This window comes from Salvelinus alpinus, chromosome 8 (genome assembly GCF_045679555.1).
Source record: "Salvelinus alpinus chromosome 8, SLU_Salpinus.1, whole genome shotgun sequence".
Taxonomy (NCBI): Eukaryota; Metazoa; Chordata; class Actinopteri; order Salmoniformes; family Salmonidae; genus Salvelinus; species Salvelinus alpinus.
Window position 1 is genome coordinate 35,627,452 of NC_092093.1, and position 18,301 is coordinate 35,645,752.

The window sequence follows — 18,301 nt, forward strand, 5'->3', positions numbered from 1 at the left end:
AAAACAAGAATTTGTGGCTTTTCTCTCTTAAGCCTTACAATGACAACGGAACAATTCAGACCTGTCAAATCATTCACTGTAATAACAAATGATAAGTTCCAACCCAAACCACAGTCCTAAAATTACTTTTTCTATCCTGCTCCACCCAATGTTGAAGATCACAAACTAGGATATTTTTCTCTGCTGTTAGTGCTGCCGTTCAACTGCTTTACGTCATACACTTAGTGTCACCGCTCAGAATGAAAGCCTTCAGCAGACGTATTAATAACGTAATGGAAATGTGAAATGTAAACTTCGTGTTTGAAGAGAGGGCACTGTCATAACGGTTCATCATTCAGTCCATCCATCCCTGTCTTGTACAATGGCTTCCTTGTCTTGTATTAGGGCTCGCCACAGACGCCACAGCATATCTGCTGACCCTATAGAGACCTGTAACTGGGTCATCTTGGAGTTGACGCTGGGACCTCGACGTTCCATGGCTGGTAGAAGGTCGCACGCAGATGGTTAGTAATTCAACATGGTAATCTGACAAACATTCCGGGGAGCAGCCTGCTGTGCTGGAGAACGAGTCAAACTTACTGCATAAAAAGACTCATCATGATCATGGATCAACAACTTCAAACACATTCACGTCTAAAAGTGAGAGTTAGGAGTGTCAAATACAAATTTCACAGAGTTTATTATCAAATAGAAAAAATGGTTCCCTATTCAACTTGCATATGTGTGATATTTTGCATAATTGGTTCTCTCTGCTCTTTCACAGTGTGGACACTTGGGTCTTTATAGGAAATCACAATGCATGATGAACAGTAAGGCATTTGCTGGCTGGAACTGAGTTCACATCTCAAGGTGAACCTGTTAGGTATGAGCGGTACTGTAGGGGTGGGTAAACTGATAAGACAGGCACTCAGGAAGACCTACTAGGTAACAGACAGGGACGGCACGGGAGTGAGTTCCGATTCAGGAAGAGGGATGCACCAGCAAAAATATTTGGATAAAAAGAGCACAAGGCTATTCAAACCACACAAAGGTGTGTCCATGACAGTATACACTGAGTGTACAAAGCATTATAATATCCTAATCCTAATATTGACTTGCTCCCCCTTTGGTCCTAAGAACATCCATCATTCGTCAGGGCCTGGGCTCTCCAAGGTGTCAAAAGCATTCCACAGCAATGCTGGCCCATGTTGAGTCTAATGCTTCCCACAGTTTTGTCAAATTGTCTGGATGTCACCTACTACCATGCTCTGTTCAAAGGCACTGAAATATTTTGTCTTGCCTATTCACCTCTGAATGGCACACATACACAATCCATGTCTCAAATGTCTCAAAGCTTCATAATCCTTCTTTAACCTGTCTCCTCCACTTAATCTACACCGATTGAAGTGGTTTTAACAGGTGACATCAATAAGGGATCATAGCTTTCACTTGGATTCACCTGGTCAGTCTGTCATGGTAAGAGCAGGTGTTCCCTAATGTTTTGTACACTCATTGTATACAGAAGCGAAGAAATGATATTTGGTACATAAATGAACTGTTACTACTGTACTTCATTATCAACCAATATATGAACTGATAGTCACCATACACATCTATATACTGTACATCTTTTCACAACAAAATAACATTTTTGAAATATAAAGCAAAACTGTATCAACATGTCAGTTAAGTGACATCATTGTCTTATGTACGAAACAGGAAGTAGCTTTACAAGCTACAACTATGTTCAAGTGCTCTTAGCAGATAGCTTACAATGCACAGTTGAGTTCCTTGGGCTAATGGTCTTTCCGCGTAGAAGTCATCCAGAAGACAGTACCACAGGTCTCAAAGTATCAGTGCGGACTGGTGGCTTGTCCCACTCCCAAGTTCTTCAGTTTATGATGTCTGGGTTCCTTGTTTCACATTCCTCATAGAGGTCTGGTTTCATGTTCCCTTCCTTTGAGTCCTCACTAGAAGAGACAAGGGGATATCCTTGGATTACTATTAACATCACATGAACATAACACCAGTTTAGCACCGTAATTAAGCAATAAGGCACGAGGGGGTGTGGTATATGGCCAACATACCATGGCTAAGGGCTGTTCTTAATCACTACACAACCTGTGCCTGTGCCTATATTGGCCATATACCACAAACCCTGAGGTGCCTTATTGCTATTATAAACTGGTTACCAACGTAATTAGAGCAGTAAAAAAAATATTTGTCATACCTGTGGTATACGGTCTGACATGCCACAGCTGTCAACCAATCAGCATTCAGGGCTCGAACCACCCAGTTTATAATAATAGGTATAGTACAATAATAAAGGTTGAAATGGCTACTAACCCAGGATTAGATGTTCATCCCTGGTTTCAAGGCTGTATCTCCAGAGTATAATATTGACAGATAAATACTAAGGAATTTAAAGTGTTAAATACTATATAATAGAATATTCCCTCTCTCTTCCCCTTCAGTGGACAAAAGAGGGTAAAGACCTGATGCTGGATCCCTCCACATCCTGGATGGTGTCAGCCAGGGGCTGGTGGACTGTCTCAGGCAGCAGCAGGGTGAGGGCTGCCCCTAGCAGAGTACACAGACCAAACAGAACCATAGGAGCCTTCTTACTGACACCCCTCAACAGGTAGATGATTGGGGCCAGGACTCCCCCTGCCCGGGCACACATGGAGCCCATACCGATCCCACTCTGCCTGAGGATCACATTGGAGACTTGTTCAGCCAAACTAACGTCACAACGTTATATTTAAAGTGCTGTAATAAAGACTGTGGATCAAGATTAGTCTCGCCAACATCCCAAAGCAATTACAGTACTTACTGCAAATTAATAACTTTGCATATCGAAAACAGAATACAATGAAAGAGGATTGTTAATACAGTCAAAACCCTCTTGAGCAGTTGTCTCAAACCTTATCAGAAGCTTGCGCTGACCCTAACATAAATCTACTGAGCCCAAGTTGGCTATTGCAATGTTACACACTGATGCCACAAGTTACACACTGTTACATACTGATGCCAGTTATCTTGCTCACGAAATACCTCAGCCCCCTCTCCACGAACAAAAGAAAGGTCACAGAGATACTGACTGAGTAGCGGAGAGGATTATTTAAACAACTCCAAAGATGGTTAGACTCATTTTGTGACCTCATGATCTACACCTGTTTGACTCTGCTGGAAACACGCCCAGACATCAGCAGTCCATATTAGTGATCAGAACACTACTTTTGACCGGAGCCCTATTGACCAGACGCTCACCTTATGACAGTAGGGAAAACCTCTGCTGAATAGATGTAGACTATGGACAGGGAGGCGGTGATCCCAAACTTTCCCACCATGGCCAGGACTGTTCTAATAATGGAGAGATCTGAGTGTGTGTGTGAGAGAGAGAGAGAAGTGATGGGGTTAGATGTTAAAGGGGTAAAGAGCTGGGCTGTGTATATGTATAGCACCTGCAACTCAAGTCTACATCCCTGTGGATCAATCCACCGCATTCCAACTGGAGACCGTAAACACCTAAGGTAGTGGCCTCGAGTGTGAGACTGACATGACTTCCCTGAGGGCCGCGGTGGGAGTTCTTGAACAACTCTTACTCCACATCCAGGAGGTTACGTCGGTGACAAACTCTGGCTATTACAAAAGGAGCTTGGTATCTACAAATAAATATTGTGGCTTGAATACCTTTTTCAGTTTCACAAAGACTTTCCATTGACACTAGCTAAACCCTAATAAACAGGGTTATAAAACAACACAACTATGGCATCATTCAATGTCAATAACTTCAGTCAACTGAAGTATTTTCAGTGCCAGGGGGACACTATAACTGATCATGTACCTCAGGATGTTTAGAAACAATACTTTAAAAGGCACATTAAAGGCAGCAGAGTTTTCTCTGGAAAGCTCCGTACCATCGGGAATGAAGACAGTGAGCAGGCAGGCTAGGCCTCCCACAACGAGGAAGGCTATCTGGGATATCCTCCTGGAGCGGTTGAGGGTGAAGAGAGTGATGGTGCGAGCAGGCATCTCCACCAGGCCAAAGATCAGCTGGGTCAGGTAGATGCTCATCCCAAAGTCAGAGATGTTTAGGGACAGGCCGTAGTAGACCAGCACGTTGACAAACCTGGACAGGCAGAGATGGAATGGTAGGGGAAACACTGATGAGGCAAAGAAGGGGTTAATAACACACTACTGTCACAGCAGTGAAACAAGGACTTCCTTCTTCCTCTGGTTTTCCACAAGTCTACCATGCAGAATAGAGAGCTACAGTACACAGGGTGAGAGATGAGAGGTTAATGTTGCAATGAATAGGAAATTAGAAGAACGTGTCTCTCTAGCCACAGACAGGGTAATACAACCCTGGCATAATCAAGGGACTTTTCTACCAGAGTAAAATTACAAAGAAGGCCTCCTCTAACTTGGACTGGATATGGAATATAACACAACATTTCACAATAGTGAAAAAGTTACGTCTATTGGCAATTTCTCTTCTCATTTCTCATGGCCTGGTAAGCTACGTAAAGTATTCACATTCGAATACTAATCCTCCAGTGTCACCTCGGTGAGTGGACACACTGCAATTCGAACGGCTTACACAACAAGCACAGGGACCTAAGGAGGCCTTGAGAAGATTGGTCAGTGAATAATTCTGCAAACTCCATTGGCATACCACATCAAGTGATCTACCCACAATAAAAAGAGTAGATGAAGATTAGAGTGTGTTCGACTGACGCGTGAGTGTTCGGCAGAAACCTAATTGAAACAGTTGATGATGTGATAAATGCTTGCCTGCCCCCAAGAGGCACGTGTCCTGACAAAGATCTACTGTATGTCTATTTCTCCCTCGATGACAGATTGTATTTGAGGCTTAATCGCTGTCAACTTCACAAGCAATTAGTGAACTGTGAAAAGAATGGCTGGACACTCACCACAGGTAAAACATGATCAATGAGCTCCTCCTCATTTTTGGAGTTCGGACCAGGTCAATGACTGTGTGTTTTGTCCTCTTCTCCATCTTCACCATGTCTTTGTACCCCTGGAAAATAACAAGAGCAGATTAGCCATGAGCATTTCACAGTGATGGTTATAAGTAAAGGAATGAGCTCATCAAAGCGATAAGCACACCAATGCAATTTATATAATGTTCATGCCCCACTGCATGCCTTACAGTATCGGGAAAACATGCAAAGCAATTTAACATGTGTAACCCATGTGAAATGGCTAGCTAGTTAGCGGTGGTGCGCGCTAATAGCGTTTCAATCGGTGACGTCACTCGCTTTGAGACCTTGAAGTAGTGGTTCCCCTTGCTCTGCAAGGGCCGCGGCTTTTGTGGAGCGATGGGTAACGATGCTTCGTGGGTGACTGTTGTTGATGTGTGCAGAGGGTCCCTGGTTCGCAGTCGGGACGGGGCGAGGGGATGGACTAAAGTTATACTGTTACATTGATGCTGTTGACCGGATCACTGGTTGCTGCGGAAAAGGAGGAGGTCGAAAGAGCAAGAGCAAGGGCCGCGGCTTTTGTGGAGTGGTGGGTGACTTGTTGATGTGTGCAGAGGGTCCCTGGTTCGCGCCCGGGTCGGGGCGAGGGGACGGACTAAAGTTATACTGTTACACACGCTCAGGCTTTAGCGCTATTGCTCTTACCATTGCTTGTATATAGAAGTGTTGTTTTGCAAGTGCTTTTATCAAGGCTGTTGGAATTTCTCTCTATAGCAATTAGCCTGTGGACAAAACAACATAACCAACAAACCACACCTGACATATCTCTATGTCCTCCCGCAGGGGTTTGCCGTTCATTAGAGCTGCTTTCCTGACCAGATCCATGGCCTCCTCGTACCTCTGGTTGGCCATCAGCCACCGAGCCGACTTTGGTAGGACCCTAAGAAGGTAGAGGAGAGGTGTTCAATTGAGCCACACACATAATCAACTACATATGACAACGGGCATTAGTTTGACCCCATGGGAACAAGAGATACATGAAGTTACATTTAGCCATGAGGTAGGAAGTAGGCCAATACTTGTCCTAGAATATCAGGGAAAATATGCACACAAACGTGCAATTTAGATATACTTAGATATTCCCAAATGGCATGTCATGACCCATCTGGCTTGGATTATTGAAGACAAAAGGGTTCCTCTTCATTCTCTTGAAATTCTCCTTTAGTGGGTTGGCGTGCTAGCCTGGACTCCAAACTGAATGATCCTTTCATTTTACTGAAGATAATGAAAGTGAGTGATATTCAGTTTGTAGTCCAGGCTATAGGCATACTGCAGCTGGCCAGTGACTCACCAGATGTAGAAGATGAAGAGGAAGCCTGGTGCTGAGATGGCCAGCTGGAGTTTACGCCAGTCTCGGATGAGGTAGGCCAGGCCTGCCAGGATGATGTAGCCAAACCCAAAGAAGTAGTCGGTGATGATCCCAGCTAGCATGCGGTGCTTTGATCCTGTCCACTCTGTGCCTTTGGGCCACGAACAAATCAGTATAGAGAGTAGAAAACCAGCACCTTATCATCTTCATTTTGCTAAGACCACAAGTCAATAACTTTATGAATATTTAATGTATGTGTGTGTTTGTGAGTGTGAGAGAGAGAGAGAGAGAGAGAGAGAGAGAGAGAGAGAGAGAGAGAGAGAGAGAGAGAGAGAGAGAGAGAGAGAGAGAGAGAGAGAGACCTAAAACAAATGCGTTCATGATGACAGCAGAAATAGTGGTTCCAACAACAAAGCGCAGGAAAACATATATGTAGAAATTTGGGGCGAACGCAGCTCCGACCCCACAGGTTGACTGGATAGTCAAACCAACCAGGATTATGTTCCTGCGTCCATACCTGAAACAAGAAAGAGGGAGATTATACCTTTTTAAATGACTAGAAACTGTTTCACTTGAGGTGTCCTCACTCACGGTACTGTACGGGTGTGTTGAGAATGAATTGGACTGATTGGGAGTGGGAAATGTGCTGCAAGTTAGATGCACTCTTTAATATCCCGTGTTAAAACGCTTCAAATGCTATTGACTTGGCTGGCCTACAAGAGCTCTGAATAAGACTGCTTCTACTGAAAATAGTCTGTGCAGACATTTCTCTGTGTACTTTCTATAAATAATCCGAGTTACACAAAGAAAATGTGCCAGCAAATGTAAATATCAATACAAGCTGCAAAGCGTTCATTGAGCTCAATTTTTGTTTTACTTCACCTAAAGTGGGACTGAGTTTGTGTGAGTTTCGTTTAGCATGACCCTGCATTAAGTTTGTGACCTACCTAGAATACATGTCTCATAGATCATCAGGCTAAATGAGATAAAAAAAAAAAAACATGGTGGAAAATGCACAGTTGTTTTATACTTACTTATCAGCTAAGAAACCAAACAGCACAGCGCCAACTAGAAGACCAAACATGTAGATTGAGGAACCAACATGGTTTAGATTGGCGTGGTCACACACCAGATCCCACTGTCAAGGACAGAGGGTTCAAATTAGTTAAAAAGCTACGTCATATTGGCAAGCACCTATTGCACAGCCCTGTAACTGTATTTTGACTGTGGTGTCCAAATATTTTGCCCATGAGCTATAGAAGTCTATGAGCACATGCTTCTCAACAGATTCCATCTAAGTGTCCATCATGGCTCTCACATCAATAATAACAAATGAGTCGTTCCATGTAATATCAGCATGCCATGACACCCACCATCTTAGATTGTTCTGAAATCGTGTCTGTATTTACAAATCGATAAGATTAGCGTTCCTGCAACATTATTTAGTTGAAAATCAAATAAAAGGGTCAAAAGCCACTGACGCACCCACCACCAATCTCACCCCTACAACCAGTATACAGTATCAGTTCTCTATGTCTGACAAGTAGTATGGAGCTGCGGCTTGGAGTATTGCTTCTTCATCCTAAGTAATGTATTCCCTGTGAATCTGATGTTTTTCCCCCCTTGTTCAGAGAAGTTAGCCATTGAAGTCACTAGTTTGCATTTCTTTACCATAAATGTGTGTGAAAGTACAAGGTACAAGGTACAATGTACCCTATTGCAATCATGTTAGCACAGCGTAAAACTGTTGTACTGATTAAAGAAGCAATAAAACTGGCCTTCTTTAGACTATTTGAGTATCGTGAGCATCAGCATTTGTGGGTTCGATTACAGGCTCAAAATGGCCAGAAACAAAGAACTTTCTTCTGAAACTCGTCAGTCTATTCTTGTTCTGAGAAATGAAGGCTATTCCATGCGAGAAATTGCCAAGAAACTGAAGATATCGTACAATGCTGTGTACTACTCCCTTCACAGAACAGCGCAAACTGGGCTTAACCAGAATAGAAAGAGGAGTGGGAGGCCCCGGTGCACAACTGAGCAAGAGGACAAGTACATTAGTGTCTAGTTTAAGAAACAGACGCCTCACAAGTCCTCAACTGGCAGCTTCATTAAATAGTGCCCGCAAAACACCAGTCTCAATGTCAACAGTGAAGAGTCGACTCCGGGATGCCGTTTTGCGGGTACTAGTTAATGAAGCTGCCAGAGGACTTGTGAGGCGAACCCACAAATGCTGATGCTCCAGATACTCAACTAGTCTAAAGAAGTCCAGTTTTATTGCTTCTTTAATCAGTACAACAGTGTTCAGCTGTGCTAACATAACTGCAAAAGGGTTTTCTAATGATCAATTAGCCTTTTAAAATTATAAACTTGGATTAGCTAACACAACGTGCCATTGGAACACAGGAGTGATGGTTGCGGATAATGGGCCTCTGTACGCCTATGTAGATATTCCATAAAAAATCTGCCGTTTCCAGCTACAATAGTCATATACAACATTAACAATGTCTAGGACCATGCATCAGGACTACCTGGCCTGATGACTCCTTGCTGTCCCCAGGCCACCTGGCTGTGCTGCTGCTCCAGTTTCAACTGTTCTGCCTGCGGCTATGGAACCCTGACCTGTTCACCGGACGTGCCACCAGTCTCAGACCTGCAGTTTTCAACTCTCTAGAGACAGCAGGAGCGGTAGAGATACTCTGAATGATCGGCTATGAAAAGCCAACTGGCATTTACTCCTGAGGTGCTGACCTGTTGTACCCTCAACAACCACTGTGATTATTATTATTTGACCCTGCTGGTCATCTATGAACATTTGAACATCTTGGCCATGTTGTGTTATAATCTCCACCCGGCACAGCCAGAAGAGGACTGGCCACCCCTCATAGCCTGATTCCTCTCTAGGTTTCTTCCTAGGTTCTGGCCTTCCTAGGGAGTTTTTCCTAGCCACCGTGCTTCTACACCTGCATCGCTTGCTGTTTGGGGTTTTAGGCTGGGTTTCTGTACAGCACTTTGTGACATCAGCTGATGTAAGAAGGGCTTTATAAATACATTTGATTGATTGATTGATTGATTTACACTGTATTTCTGATCAATTTGATATTATTTTAATGGACAAAAAAAGGTGCTTTTCTTTCAAAAACAAGGACATTTCTAAGTGACCCCAAACTTTTGAATGGTAGTGTATATGTAATGTGATTGGTGACATTTACCATTAAAGCCAACCCTCGGAAGTTGTGGGAACATACGTTTTTGGTTTCCCATTGGTTCTGGGAACAAAGCCAAGTTTCCTGACCGGTACAACTAAACGTTTTTTAAACGTTCTGAGAACAGAAGAGAACATTTTGCTGCTTCTGGGAAGGTACATTTTTAGTTGCAGGGAGGTTCTGAGAATGTTTTACTATGGTTCCTTAAAAGTTGTCCTGTGAGGATTTAAAAAAAATAAATAAAAAATACCGCCTTTTTCTCCCCAATTTCATGAGTACGATCTTGTCTCATCGCTGCAACTCCCCAACGTGCTCGGAAGCCAGCCGCACCAATGTGTCGGAGGAAACACTGTTCAACTGACAACCGAAGTCAGCCTGCAGGGGAACGAAGTCAGTCTGCATGCTTCCTTGTCTCATCGCTTCAACTCCCGACAGGGAGTCGTCCTCTGAAACATGACCTGCCAAACCACGCTTCTTAACACCCGCTCACTTAACCCGGAAGCCAGCCGCACCAATGTGTCGGAGGAAACAACATTCAACTGACGACCGAAGTCAGCCTGCAGGCTTCCTGGGAGGTTTTATTAACGTTCTGAGAACAGAAATGATAGGTTATTTTTAAGGTTCCTTAAAACTTTCACTGAACATCTCAATAAGACTTTTAATAAAACGAATAGCTTAGGTTAACTGTTATGAACTCCAAGCACTGTTAGGACACATATAAATTAATTTGCTTAGGCATTAATCATGCATTTCTTTTTTATTGTGGAACGGCATCAGTGAAATTCGAACCTATTATCTTATGTTCTCTACCTATGGAATTAGTTCACTGCTCCACCAGTATGGAGCTAACATGTCATGTTTTCTTTTATTCATACAAAGCTGTTAATTTTAGTCAACTCAAACAGACCCCATTTCAAAGGAAACTAGCACTCATTAAGATCAGTTGTGGCCAATTAGTGGCCAACACACTTAACAAGATAGAGGATAGTTCCTCAATATGTGCTGAGAATGTTCCAAAGCCAAGCAACTATGCTGCAACATTCCCAGAATGTTGTGGGAAGGTTATATGCAAAATAACCATAGGACAACCACACTCTCACCAAGCTCTAAGAAACATCTGGTTCTCAGAACGTTATGTGCTAGCTGGGTATTTGTTTGGGACTATATCCAGACCATTAAAACCATTAGAACTGCTTTAGAATAATGGCTTGCTTGTTCACCAAGAATGGTCTAACTAATCCAGAACTTTTGTGAAGGGAATAAACCACACACAGAGCAGCCATTTCCTGGACACAGATTAAGCCTAAGAGAAGGACAAACTGAATTGCTTTCATGGAGGACTGGCTTGAATTGTGAGGATGACCACACATTTTATTTTCATCATGAGCAAAAGCTATTGGTTTTCTACCCAAAGTTCCAAAGAAAATGTTGTAATCCATTGAAACACAAGACCAGCTGGATAAAATGGTGTGGCAGTAGCAGGGACAGTGGCATCTCCAATGGCATTGAGGAGTACACCACATCTGTCATTGGCTTCATCAATAAGTGCATCGATGACGTCGTCCCCACAGTGACCGTGCGTACATACCCCAACAAGAAACCATGGATTACAGGCAGCATCTGCACTGAGCTAAAGGCTAGAGCTGCCGTTTTCAAGGAGCGGGACTCTAACCCGGAAGCTTATAAGAAATCCCGCTATACCTTCCGACGAACCATCAAACAGGCAAATTGTCAATACAGGACTAAGATCGAGTCGTACTACACCGGCTCCGACGCTCGTCGGATGTGGCAGGGCCTGCAAACCATTACAGACTACAAAGGGAAGCACAGCCGAGAGCTGCCCAGTGACACGAGCCTACCAGACGAGCTAAACTACTTCTATGCTCGCTTCGTGGCAAATAACACTGGAACATGCATGAGAGCACCAGCTGTACCGGAAGACTGTGTGATCACACCCTCCGCAGCCGATGTGAGTAAGACCTTTAGCCAGGTCAACATTCACAAGGCCGCAGGGCCAGACGGATTACCAGGATGTGTACTGCGAGCATGCGCTGACCAACTAGCAAGTGTCTTCACTGACATTTTCAACCTATCCCTGTCCGAGTCTGTAATACCAACATGTTTTAAGCAGACCACCATAGTGCCTGTGCCCAAGAACACTAAGGTAACCTGCCTAAATGACTACCGACCCGTAGCACTCACGTCTATAGCCATGAAGGCTGGTCATGGCTCACCCTGGGACTAAACACCTCCCTCTGCAACTGGATACTGGACTTCCTGATGCCACCCCCCCCCCCCCCCCAGGTGGTAAGGGTAGGTAACAACACATCCGCCAAGCTGATCCTCAACACATGGGCCCCTCAGTGATGCGTGCTCAGCCCCCTCCTCTACTCCCTGTTCACTCATGACTGCATGGCCAGGCACGACTCCAACACCATCATTAAATTTGTCAATGACACAACAGTGGTATGCCTGATCACCGACAACAACGGGACAGCCTATAGGGAGGAGGTCAGAGACCTGGCCGTGCGGTGCCAGGACAACAACCTCTCCCTCAACGTGATCAAGACAAAGGAGATGATTGTGGACTAAAGGAAAAAGAGGACCAAGCACGCCCCCATTCTCATCGACGAGGCTGCAGTGGAACAGGTTGAGAGCTTCAAGTTCCTTGGTGTCCACATCACCAACAAACTAACATGGTCCAAGCACACCATGACAGTCGTGAAGCGGGCACAACAAAACCTATTCCCCCTCAGGAGACTGAAAAGATTTGGCATGGGTCCTCAGATCCTCAAAAGGTGCTACAGTTGCACCATCGAGCATCCTGACTGGTTGCATCACTGCCTGGTATGGACACTAATCGGCCTCCGACCGCAAGGTACTACAGAGGGTAGTGCAAACGGCCCAGTACATCACTGGGGCCAAGCTTCCTGCCATCCAGGACCTCTATACCAGGCGGTGTCAGAGAAACGCCCTGAAAATTGTCAAAGACTCCAGCCACCCTAGTCCTAGACTGTTCTCTCTGCTATCACACGGCAAGCGTTACTGGAGCGCCAAGTCTAGGTCCAAGAGGCTTCTAAACAGCTACTACCCCCAAGCCATAAGATTTCTGAACATCTAGTCAAATGGCTACCCAGACTATTCACATCGCCCCCCCCCCCCCCCTCTCCACACCACTACCACTCTCTGTTGTCATCTATACATAGTCACCTTAATTAACTCTACCTACATGTACATACTACCTCAACTAACCTCAACTAACACATTGACTCTGTACCGGCACCCCCTGTAAATATTGTTGTTTTTTACTGCTCCTCTCTAATTACTTTTTACTTTATCTCTTATTCTTATCCACATTTTTTGGAAACTGCACTGTCGGTTAGGGGCTCATAAGTAAGCATTTCCCTGTAAGGTCTACTACACCTGTTGTATTCGGCGCATGTGACTAATAACATTTGATCTGATTTGATATAGTGGGCAAAACCTGGTACTTTCACACTCATTTATCGTAAATAATGTAAGTGACTTCAATTGGTAATTTCTCTGAACAGGTGAACAAAACATCACAAGGTACACAGGGAAGCAATAATCCAAGAATCTATACTATAATAATTCTATACTACAATCTGAGCAGAATCTGAGATGGCGGGTGTCAATCTTTTTGAGGTGGAACCACACCCCGTGGAATGTAAACGAACGGGTTATGAGTTGTCATACATCCTACTGTATAGACAGCCTTTAACAGTCGGCCTCCCGGTGGAGGTCTGATCAAATCAAAGTTTATTGGTTGCGTACACAGTTCTCCAGACGTTATCGCAGGTGCAGTGAAATGCTCATGTTTCTCGCCCCAACAATGCAGCAATATCTAGCAATACAGTAACAATACACACCTCCCCCCCAAAAAATAAATAAATAAAGTACAATAAACTAAGACATTAAGAACGGGCAATCCTAGGTCAGTGTTTGTAAATCAAAAACCTTCAACATGTTCTGCGGGCTGGGACCATTCCACTATGGTTAGTGTCGCTGTGTGAAGGTCCCTCAAGATGCACTAGACCCAATCAGTTCATTCAAGTATCCCCCCACCCAACCCTGATCTACATACTGTTTACTAGTGGGTCATGGGGGGAATGAACTTCACTGGCCAGGCTTGAGAGAGAGAGAGAGAGAGAGAGAGAGAGAGAGAGAGAGAGAGAGAGAGAGAGAGAGAGAGAGAGAGAGAGAGAGAGAGAGAGAGAGAGAGAGAGAGAGGGAGAGAGAGAGAGAGAGAGAGAGAGAGAGAGAGAGAGAGAGAGAGAGAGAGAGAGAGAGAGAGAGAGAGAGAGAGAGAGAGAGAGAGAGAGATGCCTGCACCACAGGAGTCCATCTCACAACCCTCCACTCTCCCGCAGCCCAGCCTAGATCAGGTTCAGATATCACCACCACTACACAGTTACATAGCTGTAAAAATGCTTCCAGGGAAAAATGAGTTCCACATAACCAACTGCAGAATGGCTTCAATTCATGTGAGAATGTGGGACCAGAAGGTGTTCATCACATTTCAACCCCCCAGACAGACAGAGAGAGAGCCTGCCCTGCCTGGCAAGTCCATTTTCCTGCCGTGTCTCTTACTCACCTCGGTTGCCACGGTGCTGTGGAAGGTCGCCTTGCTGAATTCCCATCCCCCTTGGCAACCCTCAGTGGCGTGGCTGTCACTAAGGGCCAGGGCGGTGCTGTGATTCAGTTGAGCCAGCGGGGTGCCAGGGATCCCCCCAGGGACAGAGCAGGACCGGCCAGGGTCACCGTCTGGGCCGGTCACCAGGCTGAAGTTTAAATTGGGAGGGTCTGAGCTGGTGGTCAAGGGCCAGGTGGTGTTGGTGGAGCGACAGAGATGAGGGGGGACGGCCCCTGTGAATACGGATATCAGCATGTGGAACGCCAGCAGGATCTGGGGGAGGCAAATCCACACATACAGGCTCTTCTGGAACTTGCCAAAGCCCCCAATATGAGAAAGAATCTCGTCAAAATTCATGCTTCTTTCCATGGCTGCTATTCCAATGCAGACCTTACCCTAACGTATCACCACGGATACAAGTCCAACACAGCAGTGCACTCTCAAGTTGCCACTAAAGATCTGAGAGTGGAACAGAAGGCTGAAGACTGAGAGGCAGCTGGCACAGAGCTCAGGATTATCTACAAAGGCTGGTTTAATAATGAGTTGTGTCAGTCATCTCATTCAGATGCAATCACACCTGTCTGTAGCGTAGTGAACCCTGAGTGCAGGCAGGCTGTCGCTGTCGTCTGCGATGCTGTGAACCCGCGGGCACTGCACTAGCAGGGTAATATAACTGTCATCTGCAGGGGGGGAGGGAACTAGATCATGGGGTGGAGTCCAAGCTCAGAAGGAGGAGTTGCTCTTTGTGATAGCTGAGTGACTGCATTCACTCGCTCTCCCTCTCGCTCTGTTTATTTGCATGGTGAGAACCTTATATTATGGAAACAGTGGTAATAAGTCATATAGAAGCCCATAACACAACATACAGACATAAAGTGAAGGCTAATTGTCAAATGTATCAGAGGGACTCAAATTTCAAGAGGGATGTACAATAAAAGTCAACCTAAGCCCAAAGTTATCGTGCAGACAACTCCTTAGAAAGTGTGTGTGTGTACATGTATTTTTGCTTTACATTACGTTTTCAACAATCAGATTCCCAACAATGACGTGGGAATATTGCTAAGCTGTAAATCCACTTGCCTGCCCCCTGAGACACTACAGTTGCAAAACACCACCAAATGCCCCCAGTTCTAAAGAAATGCAAATTCTCTCTGGCACCCAATCATTCATCTGGCATGGGGATGCCAACAGGGGAGAGCTGGCTGGGGCTAAGCTGGCCAGACAAAAGCAGCAGATAAATAACATGGCAGGGGACTTGTACACGACACAAATGAAAGTCATGTACTCTGGCAACTCCATATTTACCCATTTTCCCTGGCTCTTATCATTTCATCTTCTCCCCTGTTGTGGTGTCACATGTTTGAACATGGTGAGTGCTCTTTTCTCTCAATGAGCCACAGCCCATCGCTCTCAACTAGGGAGGAACTCAATAATGTCTGGATGTTGAAATGACTGCCACTGACTATCATGATCATATTCCTCAGACTCACATGTGAAACTAGCATGTGAAGATTTCCTGTGTTTCTCGAGTGACATGAAGACAGCGTCTATGCAATAGATCCTGTGAATGGCAGTGTTGGAAGAACAGGAAGCCAATGAGAAACAATTTGTTTGTCAATTTGTTTGTCAATTGTTTCTCCCTGATAATGATCCAAGTTAATGTTTAGTTCCATAAAGGGCAAATGCTTTCTTTATAATGATGGCTAGCGGAGTAGAACACTTGAAAAATTAAAGGAGAGCCGGCACACTCCAGGAGCTCAGATGCAATAATTGAATAACCTAATGACTAATGTTTGGACAGAAAAGCTGTCTTCATCAGGGTATAATGACAAAAGCTGCGGGGTGACTCGTTTATATGGTACCAAAGGACACACACAGGTGTCTGTAATCATGGCCGGGTGTGGCCTGATATCATTGGTTAAGTCTCAGATATAAAAAATAACATACCAAAAACATGAATAGATAGCATACTATCATAGATACAATTTGGCTACATAGGCCTACAAACATTTACAATAGCAAAATCACAATAATCACAAGAATAGCTTCAGATCAAAGTCTACGTTGAGACCGAAGGGAGAAAGAGTCTTTAAATTAAAGATCCAGGCAGCCTCTCGTTTTAACAATAAATTGTCGAGGTCACCCCCTTTCCTAGGGAGGGTGACATGTTTGATGCCGATATAACGTAGGGACGAGATCGAGTGGTTTGCTTCCAAAAAGTGGGCCGCAACTGGTAAGTCGAGTTTTTGCACCTAATGGTGCTACGATGCTCCGAGATTCGTACTTTTAATTCACTCTTTGTTTTACCCAAATCATTTTTACCACAAGGACAAGTTATAAAATAAATAACTGCCTTAGTGGAGCACATGATAACACCTTAAATTGGGATCTGTTTCCCTGTTTGGGGGTGTTTGAAGGATCTACATTTATAAGTGCCATTACATTGAGCACAGCCATTACACTTGTAGTTTCCATCCAGTAGGGGCGTAAATAGTCGTTGTGCAGGGATATCTTGGGGTGGTAAATCAGAGTTTACCAGTTCATCTCTGAGGTTTCTGCCCCGTGAGAATACGATCAAGGGAGGGTCCGAAAACACATTACCGATACTGTCATCGGATCTTAGAATGTGCCAATGTTTGTGAACGATTCCCTTGATTTGTTCAGAGGACTTTGAATAGCGGGTAGTTAGAACACAAGAATGCTTCTTTTTGCAAGACTGACCTTGAAAAAGATCCTGTCTCGGTTTGTTTTGAATGTTCTCAATGGCAATATTAATCTGACCATTTTTGTACCCCCTCTCCTTGAATTTTCTTTGCGTCTCAGCCATATTTCTGTCGAAATCTGATTGTTTTTTGCAAATTCTTTTGATTCGACAGAATTGGCTGTAGGGCAAACTGTTTTTTGAAGGGACAACTATCAGCCCTCAACAAACGATCAGTAGGTTTCCTGTAAAGATCAGTGTATAGAACGTTATCCTCACACAAGATCAGAAGATCAAGGAAACTGATTTGACGTGTGTCAGATTGCATAGTAAATCTCAGATGCTCAGAAAAAAAGTTCAGAAAAGCATGGAATGCCTGGAGCTGTTTTGCATCACCACTCCATAGAACAAAAATATCATCAATATACCGTTTCCAAATAATGATGTTAGGCAAGAAAACATTTTTGAGAGGATTGAAAATGGACTGTTTCTCCATGTAACCCACATACAAATGAGCATAGTTAGGAGACATGGGGGATCCCATAGCAGTACCATTCGTCTGAATGAAGAAATCATTTAGAAACATGAAGTAGTTGTGTGTGTGTGTGAGTACTATTTCAGCCAATGTTATAAAGCATGCACTGGAAGGTAGTTCATTAGGGTCACGTTGCAGAAGAAAATGTTCCATAGCTTTAATACCGCCCTCGTGTGGAATATTCGTGTATAACGACTCAACGTCAAAAGTAACAAACAAAGTATTCTCAGGGAGAGGATCAAGAGATTCAATGATAGACACCATACTGCTGGTGTCCTTTACAAAGGCGGGGAGCTGTTCTGCGAGTGGTCTAATAAAAAAGTCGATAGAGGGGCCGTTACTGCATCAATGCCCGCTACAATAGGGCGCCCTGGAGTTTTTGTAATATTCTTGTGTAATTTCGGCAAAGTATAGAAAGTAGCAATTTTAGGGTGTTGAATAGCCAAAAAGTCTTATTCTTTTTTGGATATCTGACCAGAACTTAAATACCCATCTAGGACAGTAAAGATAGTATTCTGAAATTGGGAAGTGGGGTCACTTCTGAGTTTCTTGTAAAAGGTGTTGTCAAGCAGTTGACTATGACACTCATTTACATAAACAGTCCTATCCAAGAGTACAACCGACCCACCCTTATCAGCAGGGCGGGTAAGGACTGACGCATCGGATTGTAAATCAAGCAAAGCTTGTTTTTAATCCTTAGGTAAATTATGGAAAGATATGTACTCCTGTTTGTTCTTAAGGAGATGAACAACATATTATGCAACGAGTCTGCAAAATGTCTCAATGGAGTGATTGCGATTGTAATGAAGGTACAAAATAACTCATATTTCTAAAAGGAGTCGGGGTATGTGCAGGTGAGCAACCTACATGTTCAGTGAAAATATCACGATTAGATGAGCTAAAGTATTCCCCTT

At 44.1% G+C, this 18,301-nt stretch overlaps 1 protein-coding gene across 1 annotated transcript; it reads right to left on the reverse strand.

Moving 5' to 3' along the window:
* Positions 1-662: 662 nt before the first annotated feature.
* LOC139583052 (solute carrier family 22 member 6-A-like) lies at positions 663-15,186 on the reverse strand. The gene is made up of 10 exons (XM_071413757.1): positions 14,113-15,186; positions 7,329-7,432; positions 6,657-6,811; positions 6,277-6,445; positions 5,742-5,865; positions 4,917-5,023; positions 3,900-4,111; positions 3,250-3,358; positions 2,475-2,687; positions 663-1,949 (listed from the first exon to the last, which is right to left on the reverse strand). Exons 1-10 carry the CDS (start codon positions 14,518-14,520, stop codon positions 1,871-1,873), a joined length of 1,680 nt encoding a protein of 559 aa, XP_071269858.1. The 5' UTR covers positions 14,521-15,186; the 3' UTR covers positions 663-1,870.
* Positions 15,187-18,301: the final 3,115 nt, after the last annotated feature.

What these genes read in the sequence shown, in the direction of transcription:
- LOC139583052 (XM_071413757.1), bottom strand. Translation starts at nt 14,520, where the DNA reads ATGGAAAGAAGCATGAATTTTGACGAGATTCTTTCTCATATTGGGGGC. An exon ending in CACTGTCTTCATTCCCGATG is followed by an intron (nt 3,359 to 3,899) that starts GTACGGAGCTTT and finishes ACACACACTCAG; the next exon opens with ATCTCTCCATTATTAGAACA. An exon ending in GTTTTCCCTACTGTCATAAG is followed by an intron (nt 2,688 to 3,249) that starts GTGAGCGTCTGG and finishes TGTGATCCTCAG; the next exon opens with GCAGAGTGGGATCGGTATGG.